This window comes from Microcaecilia unicolor, chromosome 3, assembly GCF_901765095.1.
Source record: "Microcaecilia unicolor chromosome 3, aMicUni1.1, whole genome shotgun sequence".
Taxonomy (NCBI): Eukaryota; Metazoa; Chordata; class Amphibia; order Gymnophiona; family Siphonopidae; genus Microcaecilia; species Microcaecilia unicolor.
The window spans coordinates 1,762,352-1,779,095 of NC_044033.1; the positions used below are offsets into that span (position 1 = coordinate 1,762,352).

At 48.3% G+C, this 16,744-nt stretch overlaps 1 protein-coding gene across 1 annotated transcript in view; it reads left to right on the top strand.

The window, feature by feature from the left end:
- Positions 1-15,391, top strand: part of KLC4 (kinesin light chain 4) — a 230,714-nt gene extending 215,323 nt beyond the window's left edge. The window contains exon 16 of the mRNA XM_030195691.1: positions 13,932-15,391. Coding sequence (XP_030051551.1) covers positions 13,932-14,021 — 90 coding nt within the window. The 3' untranslated portion in view covers positions 14,022-15,391. The remainder of the gene's footprint in view (positions 1-13,931) is intronic.
- Positions 15,392-16,744: the final 1,353 nt, after the last annotated feature.

Genomic DNA, 16,744 nt, shown 5'->3' on the forward strand with positions numbered 1-16,744 from the left:
TATCCCCGCCTCCCAGGCACCAGCCCTGCCTCCCACCACCGGTTCTGGCACAGACTGTATAAGTCTGCCCAGCACTAGCCCCGCCTCCCAACCACCAGCCCCTCATCTGGCACAGACCGTATAAGTCTGCCCAGCACTATCCCCGCCTCCCAACCACCAGCCCCTCATCTGGCACAGACCGTATAAGTCTGCCCAGCACTATCCCCGCCTCCTAACCACCAGCCCCGCCTCCCAACCATCGGCTCTGGCACAGACCGTATAAGTCTGCCCAGCACTATCCCCGCCTCCCACCACCTGCTCTGGCACAGACTGTATAAGTCTGCCCAGCACTATCCCCGCCTCCCAGGCACCAGCCCTGCCTCCCACCACCGGTTCTGGCACAGACTGTATAAGTCTGACCAGCACTATCCCCACCTCCCAACCACCAGCCCTGCCTCCCACCACCGGTTCTGGCACAGACTGTATAAGTCTGCCCAGCACTATCCCCGCCTCCCAACCACCAGCCCTGCCTCCCACCACCGGCTCTGGCACAGACCGTATAAGTCTGCCCAGCACTAGCCCCGCCTCCCAACCACCAGCCCCTCATCTGGCACAGACCGTATAAGTCTGCCCAGCACTATCCCCGCCTCCTAACCACCAGCCCCGCCTCCCAACCATCGGCTCTGGCACAGACCGTATAAGTCTGCCCAGCACTATCCCCGCCTCCCACCACCTGCTCTGGCACAGACTGTATAAGTCTGCCCAGCACTATCCCCGCCTCCCAGGCACCAGCCCTGCCTCCCACCACCGGTTCTGGCACAGACTGTATAAGTCTGCCCAGCACTATCCCCGCCTCCCAGGCACCAGCCCTGCCTCCCACCACCGGTTCTGGCACAGACTGTATAAGTCTGACCAGCACTATCCCCACCTCCCAACCACCAGCCCTGCCTCCCACCACCGGTTCTGGCACAGACTGTATAAGTCTGCCCAGCACTATCCCCGCCTCCCAACCACCAGCCCTGCCTCCCACCACCGGCTCTGGCACAGACCGTATAAGTCTGCCCAGCACTAGCCCCGCCTCCCAACCACCAGCCCCTCATCTGGCACAGACCATATAAGTCTGCCCAGCACTATCCCCGCCTCCCAACCACCAGTCTTGCCTCCCACCACCGGTTCTGGCACAGACTGTATAAGTCTGCCCAGCACTATCCCCGCCTCCCAACCACCAGCCCCGCCTCCCAACCATCGGCTCTGGCACAGACCGTATAAGTCTGCCCAGCACTATCCCCGCCTCCCACCACCTGCTCTGGCACAGACTGTATAAGTCTGCCCAGCACTATCCCCGCCTCCCAACCACCAGCCCTGCCTCCCACCACCGGTTCTGACACACAGACTGTATAAGTCTGACCAGCACTATCCCCGCCTCCCAACCACCAGCCCTGCCTCCCACCACCGGTTCTGGCACAGACTGTATAAGTCTGCCCAGCACTATCCCCGCCTCCCAACCACCAGCCCTGCCTCCCACCACCGGTTCTGGCACAGACTGTATAAGTCTGACCAGCACTATCCCCGCCTCCCAACCACCAGCCCCGCCTCCCAACCATCGGCTCTGGCACAGACCGTATAAGTCTGCCCAGCACTATCCCCGCCTCCCACCACCTGCTCTGGCACAGACTGTATAAGTCTGCCCAGCACTATCCCCGCCTCCCAGGCACCAGCCCTGCCTCCCACCACCGGCTCTGGCACAGACTGTATAAGTCTGCCCAGCACTATCCCCGCCTCCCAGGCACCAGCCCTGCCTCCCAACCATCGGCTCTGGCACAGACTGTATAAGTCTGCCCAGCACTATCCCCACCTCCCAGGCACCAGCCCTGCCTCCCACCACCGGCTCTGCCACCCAATCTTGGCTAAGCTCCTGAGGATCCATTCCTTCTGAACAGGATTCCTTTATGTTTATCCCATGCATGTTTGAATTCCGTTACCGTTTACTCCCTGATATTCAGCGCTTTTTATCCAGTTGGCAATGACCGCTGACCGCTTAAATAGCATTTAACTGGTTAAGCGCAAATATTCAGCGGGGAAATAACCAGTTATATCTGCTGAATATTTACAGTTAGTGCATAGCGGCTGACCTGCACAATATAACCAGTTAGCACTGGGTTTAGCAGTTAAATAGTACCAGAAAAACAGCAGCAATCCTATCTTTAACTACTAGGAACTTAACCAGTTAAGTTCTGGTGGCCAAAAATTTTATTTATTTATTTATTGCACTTGTATCCCACATTTTCCCACCTATTTGCAGGCTCAATGTGGCTTACAAAGACCTGTTATTGCATCGCCATTCCAGGATAAAAATACAATTGGTATTACAAGATATCAAGGAAGACAAGAAGATCTAATCAAGCAGTTATAGGAAAAAGACATTCGGGATAAGGGTGAAGTGGTGTTGTGTTATAGTTGTTTATGGATTCTCGTGGTAGTCTTTGTTAAAGAGGTAGGTTTTCAGAGATTTCCGAAAGTTAGTTATTTCATTAATTGTTTTCAAGTGAGTTGGTAGTGCATTCCACAGCTTTGTGCTCATGTATGAAAAGCTGGTCGCATGTGTTAGTCTGTATTTTAATCCTTTACAGCTGGGGAAGTGTAGATTAAGAAAAGTGCGGGAAGATCTTTTAGCGTTTCTGGGTGGCAGGTCCACGAGGACTAGCATGTAGGTCGGGGCATCTCCGTAAATGATTTTATGAACAATTGTGCAGATCTTGAACGCGATACGTTCTTTAAGTGGGAGCCAGTGTAATTTCTCTCTTAAGGGTTTTGCACTTTCATATTTTGTTTTTCCAAATATGAGTCTGGCTGCGGTATTCTGAGCTGTTTGAAGTTTCTTAATGGTCTGTTCTTTACAGCCAGCGTAAAGTGCATTGCAATAGTCCAGGTGACTAAGTACCATTGACTGTACCAGGTTCCGAAAAACGATCCTTGGGAAGAAAGGTTTTACTTTTTTGAGTTTCCACATGGAGTGGAACATTTTCTTAGTTGTATTCTTCACGGAAATTCAGTGCTGATCGCTGGATATAGTGTGGCATTGAATTTCCCAGTTCAGCACTGGCAGCAGGCTTTAATCATGATATCGGCCCCACAGTGCCCCTCCAGGACTGGCAACGTCAGTCCTGGGGCAGGAGTGTGTATGGGGTGGCTGGTGAGGTAGGGTGGGTAGGGGCAGGGGACTATGTGTAGAGCGTGTGGGAGAGCAGAAGCAGCTGTGTGTGACATTGGGAAGACAGTGGGAATTTTAATCGGGGCAGGATCTGATGAGGTGCGTAGCATGGGGGTGGTGTGATATGCATCAAATGCACAGGGAGGATGGCAGCGGTACAGGGGAGGATTCAACGGAACACTATTTCCTCCACCCCTCTTATCCCCATCCCTTCGCGTCTGGCAGACACAGTCCTCACGTCCCATAGCATTGCCCTGCCACTTCCCAATTTCAGTGCACGTCATCTCTTACTGCCGTAGGGCTAACTCATAACTCTTACTCCAAGACTTGTCCATGTTGGCGTCTACGGTTACTGGTGCAACTGGGTCACTGCAAAGGGCAGTGCGGTTAGAGATACATCTCCTCCTGGCCCCCTGCCTCCCACAGCTCCCTCCATGCAGTCAGGGTCAGACAACGAAGGTAGCCATTTGCTCTCTCTTTGGCCATGTACAGGTGACTCTCTCTTCCTATTTCTACTGTCCTTTCAGTCCCTGCTTCCATTCTCTCAGATCTGTCATGTAAGCCCAGCACCTAATCTTACCTCTGTTACAGCCTCCCCCCCCCCACCTGCTGCAGCACAACACATTCAACATACCGCTTTGCCCTGCCATCTGACCCCTGCATCACTCCTTCCTTCCCCCATTATCTGTAACACTAGTAGTAGTAGTAGTAGCACCCCTCAGATAAACTCTGGAATTCGTTGCCAGAGAATGTGGTAAAGACGGTTAGCTTAGCAGAGTTTAAAAAAGGTTTGGCTGGCTTCCTAAAGGAAAAGTCCATAGACCATTATTAAATGGACTTGGGGAAAATCCACTATTTTGGGGATAAGCAGTATAGAATGTTTTGTACTTTTTTGGGATCTTGCCAGGTATTTGTGACCTGGATTGGCCACTGTTGGAAACAGGATGCTGGGCTTGATGGACCTTTGGTCTTTCCCAGTATGGCAATACTTATGTACTTAATAATCCCAGACTAACAAAAAAAAGTTTGCAGCGTTTAAGGGATCCCCTTGCCTCTCTGCCCTCCCTCATAGTCAACTGATTGGATTTGATTTCTCCATTGCCAATATTCTGGGGTTTCTGGAACTGTCCAATATCTCACCAAAGATAGTTTATGAAAAAGAAGAGCAGTGCCCTTTCCAGACCCTCGGAAAGCCCCAGGTTTATCCAATAAATGCTGGTCTACTGTCCCAGGTATCTAGCTAATTTGCCCCCAAATTCCTGTATAAGTGGGCATGACCAAAGTGAATGGAAAAAAGTATTAATGTCTTGACCATATTTAATACAAAAAGCCAATGGAGAATGGAGTACCACCTGAGTGATGCAATTGTTGTTGGGTGAAGTAAGCCCTGTATAAGACCCGAAAGTAACATTCCTGAAGTCTTGCACATTTCATGATAGTGTTATGATTGGGGTCAGAACCCCTCTCAAACTTACCTCTTTCCTGGGGGTCAGCTTCTTAGCTGGCTTCTGTTTCTTTTCTCTGTCCTTTCTGAGCTGGCTCTCAGGCATATTTTCAAAGCACTTAGCCTTCCAAAGTTCCATAGAAACCTATGGAACTTTGGAAGGCTAAGTGCTTTGAAAATATGCCTTTCTGTCTCTCTGCTGGCAGCTTCCAGCAGCATGGGGTTAATTGTTTTACTTTACTACAGCTGTGTGAGTAGACTGAGTTAGCTCTACCGCTCTTTGGGTGTACTGGCTTCAAGTGCTTCACGGTGTTGCATTGGTGTGGGTTGGGCCTCTCTGGGTCAGTGTGCTTTTGCCTAGGTCTAGGGAGTGTGACATCATCAGGGAGGGCCTTGATAAGGAAGTGGTGTTGTTTCCTTCAGAGCCTTTGCAACGGTTGTGTTTGCTTTAGGTAGGGTGGTGCAGTGTGCACTTCTGACTTTGTGTCTAGTTTCCCTGCTTGATTTTGCTAAGGTCCAGGTTAGTGTTAGTGCAGTGTGCACTGGTGTTTGTGTGTTTAGCTTTCCTGCTTTTCCCTGGTGGTTCCCCTGCTTTTCCCTCTTGGTTTGGAAGCATTGCTGTGTGTAGGGCTTTGGAAGCTCTGTTGCTGTTAGAAGTACTTCAGGGTTTGGTGTTAGGAACTCTACAGATTTTGCTGTTAGAAGTACTTCTGGTGTTTGTGCTATTGGGAGCATTGCAGTCTTTGCTGTTTGGGTTTTGGGTGCTGTAGAAAGCACTTCAGTTTGCTGTGAGAAGTACGTCAGTAGCTTGGTGCTTAGTGGAACCTGGGTTAGGTTAGTGTGGTGGTGCACTGCTGTAGCGTGGGGGCTTAGGAAGCTCCTTTGCTAGCGTGTGTTTGCTTTCCTGCTTTTTCCTTGTGCCTTCCCTGTCTTCCCTTTTAATGCTAGGAGCTCTTTTGGTTGTTTGGTGCATAGGAGCACCTTAGTTAGTTTAGAGTTGTAGAGCACTGCTTGTAGTTTGGTGCTTAGTAGCACCTGTGTTAGCTTGTGTATTTAGTTCCCTGCTCTGTTAGTTTAGGGCTTAGGTAGTCCCTTTGTTGAGCAGGGCTTAGGAGCTCCTGTTTAGTATAGGGCTTAGGAAGTCCTTTTGTTAGTGTAGGCCTAGGAGTGCCCTGGTTAGTCCAGTTCCTTGGAGCACTGCTGTCTCTTCTGTTTCCTGTCCTGGTCCCTGTGTCATCCGGTATCCGGCAAGTCCTGCCGGCTACTCGAACCCAGGAGCTCAACTCCTGGAGGGCTTAGTAGCTAAGTGCAGGTGAAGCTGTTCGGACCAGTCCAGTGTGCTCCAGTCCAGTGTTCCAATCCGGGGAATTCCAGTCCAGTGTTCCAGTCCGGTGTCCTCCAGTCCGGGGGATTCCAGTCCGTGTGTTCCGGTTGCTGGGCGGTGCCTGCAGTCCCTGCCGGTGCCAGTGTGCTTGCCCAGCGTTGGTTGGTGGGTTTTGCCTGCTGCTGTCACTCCTCATCAGCAGCTCAAGGGCTCACGTTTGCTCCAGAGCCCGGCCCCGCGGGCTCTGAACCTGAGAACCTGACAATAGAGGGTATTTGCTTAAACTTTGTCAGGAGGTCCCAATCCCCCGGGGGAGTTCCCAGATCTTCCGTCCACCTCTGATGAACCACCTCAAGATCTTTCCTAGGCTCCCACTTTAGTGCTTTATGAAGTCGTGAAACAGAAAGTTTAGATTCAGAGATATCTAAAAAAAAAAAGGTTACCCCGAGGGTTTTGTGTCCGACATTGATTTTGTGGAAAGTTTTATTCCCTTTCTGATGATGCAACGCGAAATTCAGCCAGAGTCAAAGGGAACCTTCATTTGAAATTGTGAGATTGGACAGGATGAACGGATTATGAGTGGAGTACATGAAGTTTGAGCACGCTATATCCTCAAGGGAAGTATATGTGGGGTGTTACATGCAGTATTTTCTAGCACGTTGTATTGTATCTCCTTATGTCTTAATACTTAGAAATCTGTGTCGTATGTGTTTTGAGTAATCTAACATATGTAGTGCCATGTATACTGAATGTTGTTTAACTAGGGTGTAGATGAGTATATAGGAACTAGGATTTATTATAGATTGCAGTATATATGTGCACATATGTTTGAATTTAATGATTCGGAAATGATCAACATTAGAGGAGCCGAGGACGGTTCTGTTGTATGCACATACACAATGTAAGGAGGCGGAATACCTAATGTGCTATGATAGTTCCATCTGTGACACTGCCACATATTCCTTTTGGGGATATAATGGTAGGAATGGGTACGGACTGAGCACATTAATACACATATCACTTTGTGAGAGATGTTTTTTTGCAGTGAGTTGTTGCTTTTGAATAATTTGTTTAATTCTAAGACATAGTAGTGAGTTAAAATTTAATGCCAAGACGTGCAGAGTGATGCACTTGGGGTGCAGAAACCCAAAAGAGAGATACCGGATAGGAGGGGAAAGATTAGCAAGCTCATCTCAGGAGAGAGACCTTGGGGTGTTGATGTCCGAGGATCTGAAGGTGAAGAAACAATGTGGCAAGGTGATGGCCGTGGCCAGAAGGATGGCAGGCTGCATAGAGAGGGGTATACTACTACTACTACTACTTAACGTTTCTAGAGCGCTACTAGGGTTACGCAGCGCTGTACAAATTAACGAATAAGGACGGTCCCTGCTCAGAAGAGCTTACAATCTAAAGGACAAAATGTCAAGTTGGGGTAGTTGAGATTTCCTGAGAAGAGGTGTAGTGATTAGGTGCTGAAGGTGACATTGAAGAGGTGGGCTTTGAGCAATGATTTGAAGATGGGTAGGGAGGGGGCCCGGCGTATGGGCTCAGGGAGTTTGTTCCAAGCATGGGGTGAGGCGAAGCAGAAAGGGCGAAGCCTAGAGTTGGCGGTGGTGGAGAAGGGTACTGAAAGGAGGGATCTGTCTTGAGAGCGGAGGTTACGGGTAGGGACGTAAGGGGAGATGAGGGTAGAGAGGTAAGGAGGGGCTGCAGATCGAGTGCATTTGTAGGTGAGTAGGAGAAGCTTGAACTGTATGCGGTATCTGATCGGAAGCCAGTGAAGTGACTTGAGGAGAGGGGTGATATGAGTATATCGGTTAAGGCGGAAGATAAGACGTGCGGCAGAGTTCTGAATGGACTGAAGGGGGGATAGATGGCTAAGTGGGAGGCCGGTGAGGCGTAGGTTGCAGTAGTCAAGGCGAGAGGTAATGAGAGAGTGGATGAGAGTTTGGGTGGTGTGCTCGGAGAGGAAGGGGCAAATTTTGCTAATGTTATAGAGGAAGAAGCGACAGGTCTTGGCTATCTGCTGGATATGCGCAGAGAAGGAGAGGGAGGAGTCGAAGATGACACCGAGGTTGCGGGCAGATGAGACGGGGACGATGAGGGTGTTATCAACTGAGATAGAGAGTGAAGGGAGAGGAGAAGTGGGTTTGGGTGGGAAAACAATAAGTTCAGTCTTGGCCATGTTCAGTTTCAGGTGGCGGTTGGACATCCAGGCAGCAATGTCGGATAAGCAGGCCGATACCTTGGCCTGGGTTTCCGCAGTGATTTCTGGTGTGGAGAGAGAAAGCTGGGTGTCGTCAGCATAAAGATGATAGTGGAAACCATGAGAAGAGATCAGGGAGCCTAAGGAAGAGGTGTAGATTGAAAAACAAAGTTGCCCAAGGACAGATCCCTGAGGAACTCCAACAGAGAGCGGGATAGGGGAGGAGGACGAACCATGAGAGTGTACTCTGAAGGTACGATGGGAGAGATAAGAGGAGAACCAGGAGAGGACAGAGCCCTGGAACCCAAAGGAGGACAGTGTGTCAAGAAGTAGGTTGTGATTGACAGTGTCAAAAGCGGCGGATAGGTCGAGGAGGATGAGGATGGAGTAGTGACCTTTGGATTTGGCGAGGAACAGGTCATTGCAGACCTTAGATAGTGCCGTTTCTGTCGAGTGTAGGGGGCGAAAGCCGGATTGAAGCAGATCGAGGATGGCATGAGTGGAGAGGAAATCAATGCAGCGGCTGTGAATGGCACGTTCAAGTATTTTGGAGAGGAAGGGTAGGAGGGAAATGGGGCGGTAGTTGGAGGGACAGGTAGGGTCAAGCGATGGTTTTTTGAGGAGTGGTGTGACCACAGCATGCTTGAAGGTGTCCGGGACTGTTGCAGTGAAAGAGAGGTTGAGGATATGACAGATGGTGAGGGTGATAGTAGGAGTGATGGTGTTAAGTAAGTTGGTGGGGATGGGGTCTGAGGAACAGGTGGTGGATTTTGAGGAGGAGAGGAGGTGGGCAGTTTCCTCTTCGGTGATATCAGGAAAAGAGGAGAAGTAGGCCTGGGTAGGTTGGTTGAGAGAGTGGGTTATAGGATGAAGAGGAGGAGAAGGTTTGGTGGTGAATTCGAGGTTGATCTTCTGGACCTTGTCACAGAAGTAGTCGGCCAGAGATTGGGGAGAGAGGGGGGGGTGGGAGCGGAGGGCACTTTGAGGAGGGAGTTGAGGGTGGCGAAGAGACGATGTGGGTTAGAGCTGAGGGAATTAGTCAGTTGGGTGTAATAGTCCTGTTTAGCGAGGAATAGGGAGGATTGGAAGGAGGATAGCATGAATTTGACGTGAATGATGTCAGTATGGGCGCGAGATTTCCTCCAGAGGCGTTCAGCCGAACGGGCGCAGGAGCGAAGGTATCGGGTGCAAGGGGTCAGCCAGGGCTGGGGATTGGTACGCCTTGTGGGACGGGAGATGGACGGTGCAAGGGTGTCTAGAGCAGAGGAGAGAGTGGCATTGTAAGTGGAGACAGCTTTGTCAACAGATTTGGAGGACATGATGGAAGGGAGGAGATCAGAGATACTAGAGGATAAGGTGGGGGGGTCAACAGCCTGGAGATTTCTGGACGTAGTAGTTAGTGTTGGGCGAGATTGAGGGGGAGGGTGCTGAAGTGTGAATGTGATTAGGTGATGGTCAGAGATAGGAAGAGCTGAAACGCAGAAACTGGAGGGTGAGCAAGTAGAAGAGAGGACGAGATCAAGACAGTGGCCAGATTTGTGAGTAGGGGTGGTGGGGCTCAGTTGGAGGTTGAAGGAGGAGGTAAGAGTGAGGAACTGAGAAACATATGAGTCGGATGGGTTATCAGTGTGAATGTTGAAGTCACCAAGAATGAGGGATGAGGGCTCAAGAAAAACGGAGAGCCAGGCATCGAAGTCAGTAAGGAAGGAAGGGAAGGATTTATCAGGGGGGCGGTAAATGACTGCAACTCTGAGTGGCAGTGGGTGGAATAGACGGATGGAGTGAACTTCAAAGGATGAGAAGCAGTGAGACTGAGGTAACATAGTAGATGACGGCAGAAAAAGACCTGCATGGTCCATCCAGTCTGCCCAAGACAAACTCATATGTGTATACCTTACCTTGAATTTGTACCTGTCCTTTTCAGGGCACAGACCATATAAGTCTGCCCAGCAGTATTTCCCGCCTCCCAACCACCAGTCCCGCCTCCCAACCACCAGTCCCGCCTCCCATCACCGGCTCTGGTACAGACCGTATAAGTCTGCCCTCCCCTATCCTCGCCTCCCAACCACCACCCCCTCTTCCCCCCACCTGCTCCGCCACCCAATTTCAGCTAAGCTTCTGAGGATCCATTCCTTCTGCACAGGATTCCTCTATGCATATCCCACGCATGTTTGAAGTCCGTTACCGTTTTCATCTCCACCACCTCCCGCGGGAGGGCATTCCAAGCGTCTACCACCCTCTCCGTGAAAAAATACTTCCTGACATCTTTCCTGAGTCTGCCCCCCTTCAATCTCATTTCATGTCGTCTTGTTCTACCGCCTTCCCATCTCCGGAAAAGATTCGTTTGCGGATTAATAGGTGGAGAGGTTGAAAACTGCAGGAGGGCGAAAGTAGTAGCCCGACGCCGCCACCGCGGCCAACTGGGCGGGACGAATGGGAGAAAAGATAACCTCCGTGGCATAGGGCTGCGATTGAGGCAGAGTCATCAGGGGTGAGCCGGGTTTCAGTTAGGGCGAGCAGTTGAAGGGAATGGGAGATGAAGAGATCGTGGGTGAAGGGAAGTTTGTTGCAGATCGAGTGGGCGTTCCACAGGGCGCACGAGAAGGGGAGGGGGGGAGGGGGTATGGGATTTGTGTTGCCAAACCGTACAAGGAGAGATTGCCGACCTGAACATGTATACCTTGGAGGAAAGGAGAAACAGAGGTGACATGATACAGACGTTCAAATATGTTTAAAGGTATTAATCCGCAAACAAACCTTTCCTGGAGACGGGAAGGCGGTAGAACTAGAGGACATGAATTGAGGTTGAAGGGGGGCAGACTCAGGTGTAATGGCAGGAATTATTTTTTCACGGAAAGGGTGGTGGATACATGGAATGCCCTCCCGTGGGAGGTGGTGGAGATGAAAACGGTAATGGAATTCAAACATGCGTGGGATAAACACAAAGGAATCCTGTTTAGAAGAAATGGATCTATGGAATCTTAGCAGAGATTGGGTGGCAACACCGGTAATTGGTAAGCAAAACCAGTGCTGGGAAGACTTCTATGGTCTACGCGCTGATCGTAACTGAATAGATATGGATGGGCTAGAGTGTAAATTTTAAGGGGCTTTGACGTTAGCTTCAGAACTTTTAGTACAAGAAGAGTGCTGGGCAGACTTCTACAGTCTGTGCCCTGAGAATGGCAAGGACAAATCAAACTTGGGTATAAAGTATCACATACCATGTAAAATGAGTTTATCTTGTTGGGCAGACTGGATGGACCATTCAAGTCTTTATCTGTCGTCATTTACTATGTTACTATGTTACATGGAATGTTGCTACTAATTGGGATTCCGGAATCTTGTAACTCTTTAGGATTCCGGAATCTTCAGAACTTTTAGTACAAGAACAGTGCTGGGCAGACTTCTACGGTCTGTGCCCTGATCGTGATTGAATAGATAGGGATGGGCTAGAGTTTAAATTTTAAGGGGCTTCGACATTAGCTCCAGAACTTTTAGTACAAGAACAGTGCTGGGCAGACTTCTACGGTTTGTGCCCTGAGAAAGGCAAGGACAAATCAAACTCGGGTATAAGGTATTGCATACCATGTGAAATGAGTTTATCTTGTTGGGCAGACTGTATGGACTGTTTAGGTCTTTATCTGCTGTCATTTACTATGTTACTATGTTACTCTTTGGGGTTCTACATGGAATGTTGCTACTTATTGGGATTCCAGAATCTTTTAACTCTTTAGGATTCCGGAATCTTCAGAACTTTTAGTGCAAGAACAGTGCTGGGCAGACTTCTATGGTCTGAGCCCTGAGAATGGCAAGGACAAATCAAACTCAGGTATAAAGTATCACATACCATGTAAAATGAGTTTATCTTGTTGGGCAGACTGGATGGACTGTTTATGTCTATCTGCTGTCATTTACTATCTCTCTATATAAAAAGCAACACCAACGTTCTATGAAGCCTCCAGCCGGAAGTGTGAAGGGGGCGAGATATCCGGTTTCCCTATGAGTGTCTGCCCCGCCCTCTCTGTAACACAGTCAGTGAAGGAAAACAGCAGAGCAGGAAATCAAATCGCTGGCTCTGTAACAGTGAAGGACTCAGAGGGGGGAGGGGAGAGAGGCCAGAGGGCAGGGACACACACACTCCCACATGCACACAGAAGAAAACATTGCTAGCCCCCGTTTCATTTGCATCAGAAACGGGGCTTTTTTACTAGTGTTACTATGATACTGCAATTTAGGTTTCTTGCCTGCCCAACAAAAATGGGAGTCTATACGGTAAACACGTTTCACATCTTTCTGCAATAAACAGAGGGGAAGAGTTTGTAAGACATAAAGCCATTTAGGAAATATTACCATACGGACTAAACTAATTCTACCAATTAATGTCAAGGGTAAATCCCGCCAATTGACTAGTTGATTTGTAGTGACTTCCAGCAACTTACCTAAATTCAAAGTATAGATATCTTGAAAGCTCCATACCCAAATGAATCTCTAGATATTGAAAGGAATGATTCGCCCAATGTAATCCACCTAACGTAATGCGTGCACAGCCGTAATGATGAGGGGAGGGCCTCTGATTTAGCAAGATTTAATTTAAAACCCACATGATCCCCATATTCCTGAAAAGTTTCCAACAATGCAGATAGCGAGTCTTGGGGGGTTAGTGAGGTGGACTAAAATATCGTCAGCAAATGCACTCCCCGCAGCCAGCTAAGTTTTAAAAAGCAGCTCCGGAAACGCTGGGTGGTGGATCCTCCCCAAAGAGAAAGAAAGTATTTCTGGAGATATGGGACTTTTATATACAGTCGCTGTCCTCAAAGGCTCGTAGTTTTATACTAAATAGACTTTGATAGCCTTGTGGTTCTTCCTTTTTTTGTTTTTTGTTATCGTATCATTTCTCAAGTGTGGTAAGGTTGGAGGGAAGGATAATTGGGAGAAAAAGTTACAAATGCATGCATCAGCTTACTAGTGGCCTTTTGGGGGGTGATTATAGTTGGGAGTGGGGGGGGGGGAAGGAGGGGGAGGGGGGGAGAAAAGAAGAAAATTTCTTGTAGAATTGGAATGGTGCATTGTGTTTATTGGAAGAGTTTTGCAATTGTTATCTGGTGGTTTAATGCCAGACTGTTGTATTTTGTTTGCCAATAAAAAGATTTAAATATAAAAAGCAGTGCCGGATCTCCCAGCTCCACAGCAGGGGATGATTTTGCCACAAAGCCGAGCTGAACTGAACCATGCTGTATCCGGTGCATGGGGGCAGGAAACAAGAGCAGAGCCAGAAGAGCTGCTTGTAATAGAGCAGTGGCAGCCGCAGGGACGTTGAGGCAGAGATAAACTTGTAGTGTCCCCCGAAGCCTGACTCCAGGCCCAAACAGCAACAAGCAAGGCAGGCAGGAGGGCAGTTGCTGAAGGAGTGGAACACCAAGTAAATCATAGGGGTAACCAATGCATAAGGCAAGGCACCTGACTGGCATGCTGAGACTTACCCATAGCTATGCCCCTGCCACCTAGCCCTACATTCAGCAGATCTCTGAGGGGAGATGCACAGTTTCATCTTTCACCTTGGGTAGCAGGTTGTTTTGAGCTGACCCCGGTTGCGGTGTTAAACTGCAGGGAAGAGGGAAGGATGCCTGCAGTGTTAGAGATGGCAAAGAGGACAGGGAGCAGGTTGTGCTGCAGTATTTTAGATGGAATAGGGGGTGGATGGTGTGTTGTAATTGTTTAAAATGTGTTTTTTCTACTCACATGGAGATCTTTTCTTTTCCTTCTTTAGAAATCTCGGAGTTCACTGACTGAGACTCGAAGTCTGAGTATGAGCACCAGTAACTTGTCAACATCCAACTCGCTGCGTTCCTCTGACTAACTCCTGGACCAGCCGCCTGTTGCCTGGACTCTGTAGCTGCACCTGCTGGGCATCTTCTAGTCATAAGTCTACCCCAACCTCTCTTATTCTCCAGTGGCCTAAGAAAGCAGGCTCTTCCCACCTCTTGCCTTTCACAGCTACTGGAACTACAGGGGCTGTTCATGGCTGCTGGACTGTCCTTCCTCTTCTGCAGGTCCATTCATCTGCCTGCACCAGGAATGACACTTGTATCAATTGAAGCTGTCCACTCAGTAATCCTGCTTGTTGCCCAACACTCCCTCCACTGCTGCTGCGGAATATGAAATATTCAGAGATGGATGCTATATATACTAAAGGTCTGCTGAGAACCTCACAGTTTCCTCTGTTTAATAATTCAGGGGTCAATGAGAAAGATAATTCTGCAGTAGTGGAAAATGTCCTTCCTACCCCAAACCCTGGCTGTCCGCCACAAATATCTAGATTACTGTTTTCTCTTAACATGTGGCGCTGTCATCATATCCCTGAAAATCTTCTCAAAACGTGGCCAGTTTCCTTCTGATCTGGCTGCCAGAAAATGTTCCTTCATTTCACATCTGGGGAGTTGCTGCAAAGTGTTACCCCTTAATTTCAGAGGATACCTCTTAACGTTGGTCTAACATTTCAGAATCCTTTCTGAGGATGGAGGCTCAGAGTGAGTCCCCTTCTCCAGCTGTGCTTCTACCCCCCTTCAAAATGCACAGCCCGGCTCTACTCCCTCATTGCCACTGTGTTGGGATTTTGTTCTGTTTCTGTTTATTAGATTCTTGATATCCTGCCGTTCTCTGATACATCCAAAATGCTTTACATATTAGATACTGGTACTAAAACCCATTAATGCACCTAGTTTATGCTGTCAGAGAAGCAATTTTCAGTCTTTTTTTTTTTAACCTTTTTAATTGAAAAAGTTCAATGATAAATAGTTTTTTTATCTGCCATCAGTAACAACAGCTTGAAGTGCTACAATTGAACAATGCTGGAAAATGCCCTCAGAACAGCTTCTTTGGAGTTGAATTTCAAAGCAATTTAACCAGACAGGCTGCTGACTATCCCCTCTAACCGCCATGTTGGTGGTCTGGGGTCAGAGACGGGGCAGAGTCTACATTTACCTGGTTAAGTGCAAATATTCAGCACTTAACTGGACAAATCAGATCATGTAAGACACAGTCCTGTCTTTGTCCAGCTGAACATTGGCTTTTAACCAGTAAGTGCTGGCTGTCCGCACATGTTTGATGCTGAGGCCTAGAGGTGGGATAAGGCCAGTGGCAGTGAAAAAATGTACTGATCACCGCCAGCTAAATCAACTGAGTTCGATTCCTGGCACAGGCAGCTCCTTGTGACTCTGGGCAAGTCATTTAACCCTCCATTGCCTGCCGCATTGAGCCTGCCATGAGTGGGAAAAAGTGCGGGGTACAAATGTAACAAAAATAAAATAAAAATAAATAAATATTTACCCCTTTAATTTTTGCTTTTTCTTACCTCCCCCCCCCACACCTCCCTCTGCCCACCATCCTTCTTTCACAACCCAAGCCCTACAACAAAACATTAAGAATTCAAACCAAAAGCGCCCAGTACTATTAAATTCCACTCCCAAGCTTGTGCATGTGAGTTTCTTGCATGTACCAACAGCTAAATTGGGCCATCTCACCACATTACCCAACCTCCAGACAGCCCCTCCATCCTAAACCTCAACCCCTCATCTTCCCATAAAGCCTACCCCTCCCCAACACCAACCCCCTTTCCACCAGTGATTTCTTCCTATTGTATCTAGTCATTGTTGGGGTCAAGGCAAATTTCTTAATAAATAACATTCAGCACCAAACTTCTCATCTTTGTGGCATTGATTCCCAATAGAAGAGGGTCTCTATGCATCCTGGAACTGTTTCCATTTCCTAAAATTAGTACTCCATAAAAGTTGCCATACTGGGACAGACCGAAGGTTCATCAAGCCCAGCATCCTGTTTGTAACAGTGGCCAATCCAGGTCTCAAGTATCTGGCAAGATCCCAAAACAGTACGTTTTTATTTCGCCAAGTCCATCTTAATAATGGCTTATGGATTTTTTTTTTAGGAAGTCATCCAAACCTTCTTTTTTTAACTTCAATATTTTTTTTATTAATAAAGCATTGCAATGCAAAACAGCATAACAATTATCCAATATAGATGAACAAAACACTCAACAAAGATGTCAAAACCCCCCAAATTCAGAACATCATCCCTTAATTCCTCATACTCTGTATCATCATATATCACAATCACGTGTAACGCCAAACTCCTAACCCCTCACCCCATCCCTCTTCCTCCAATACCATCCCCAGTGCAGGTGCCACGGTTCCTTCAGCACATCACCAAACCATCAACAGGTACCCAACCCCCCTTAGCTGTTAACCTACTGAAGAATAGCTTTGAGGAGAAGCCAGAAAAGCCATGCCCATCACAGCAGATAGCTCTTTACAAATCCCACAAGACCATCACAGATGAAAAACATTCCCACTTCCACCCCACAATGCCAACATCTATCTGACACTGATGGAAACATTGCTTTTAATTCATCAGGTGTATAATACCATTGTGTTACTACCTTATAGGCATTATCTTGTACCAACACACAGGCAGATGCTCTTTTAACTTCCCTGAAAATCAGTTTCCAATCCCTTGATGTAAAAACTGCCCCTAAATCCCGCTCCCACTTCAACATAAAAGTATATC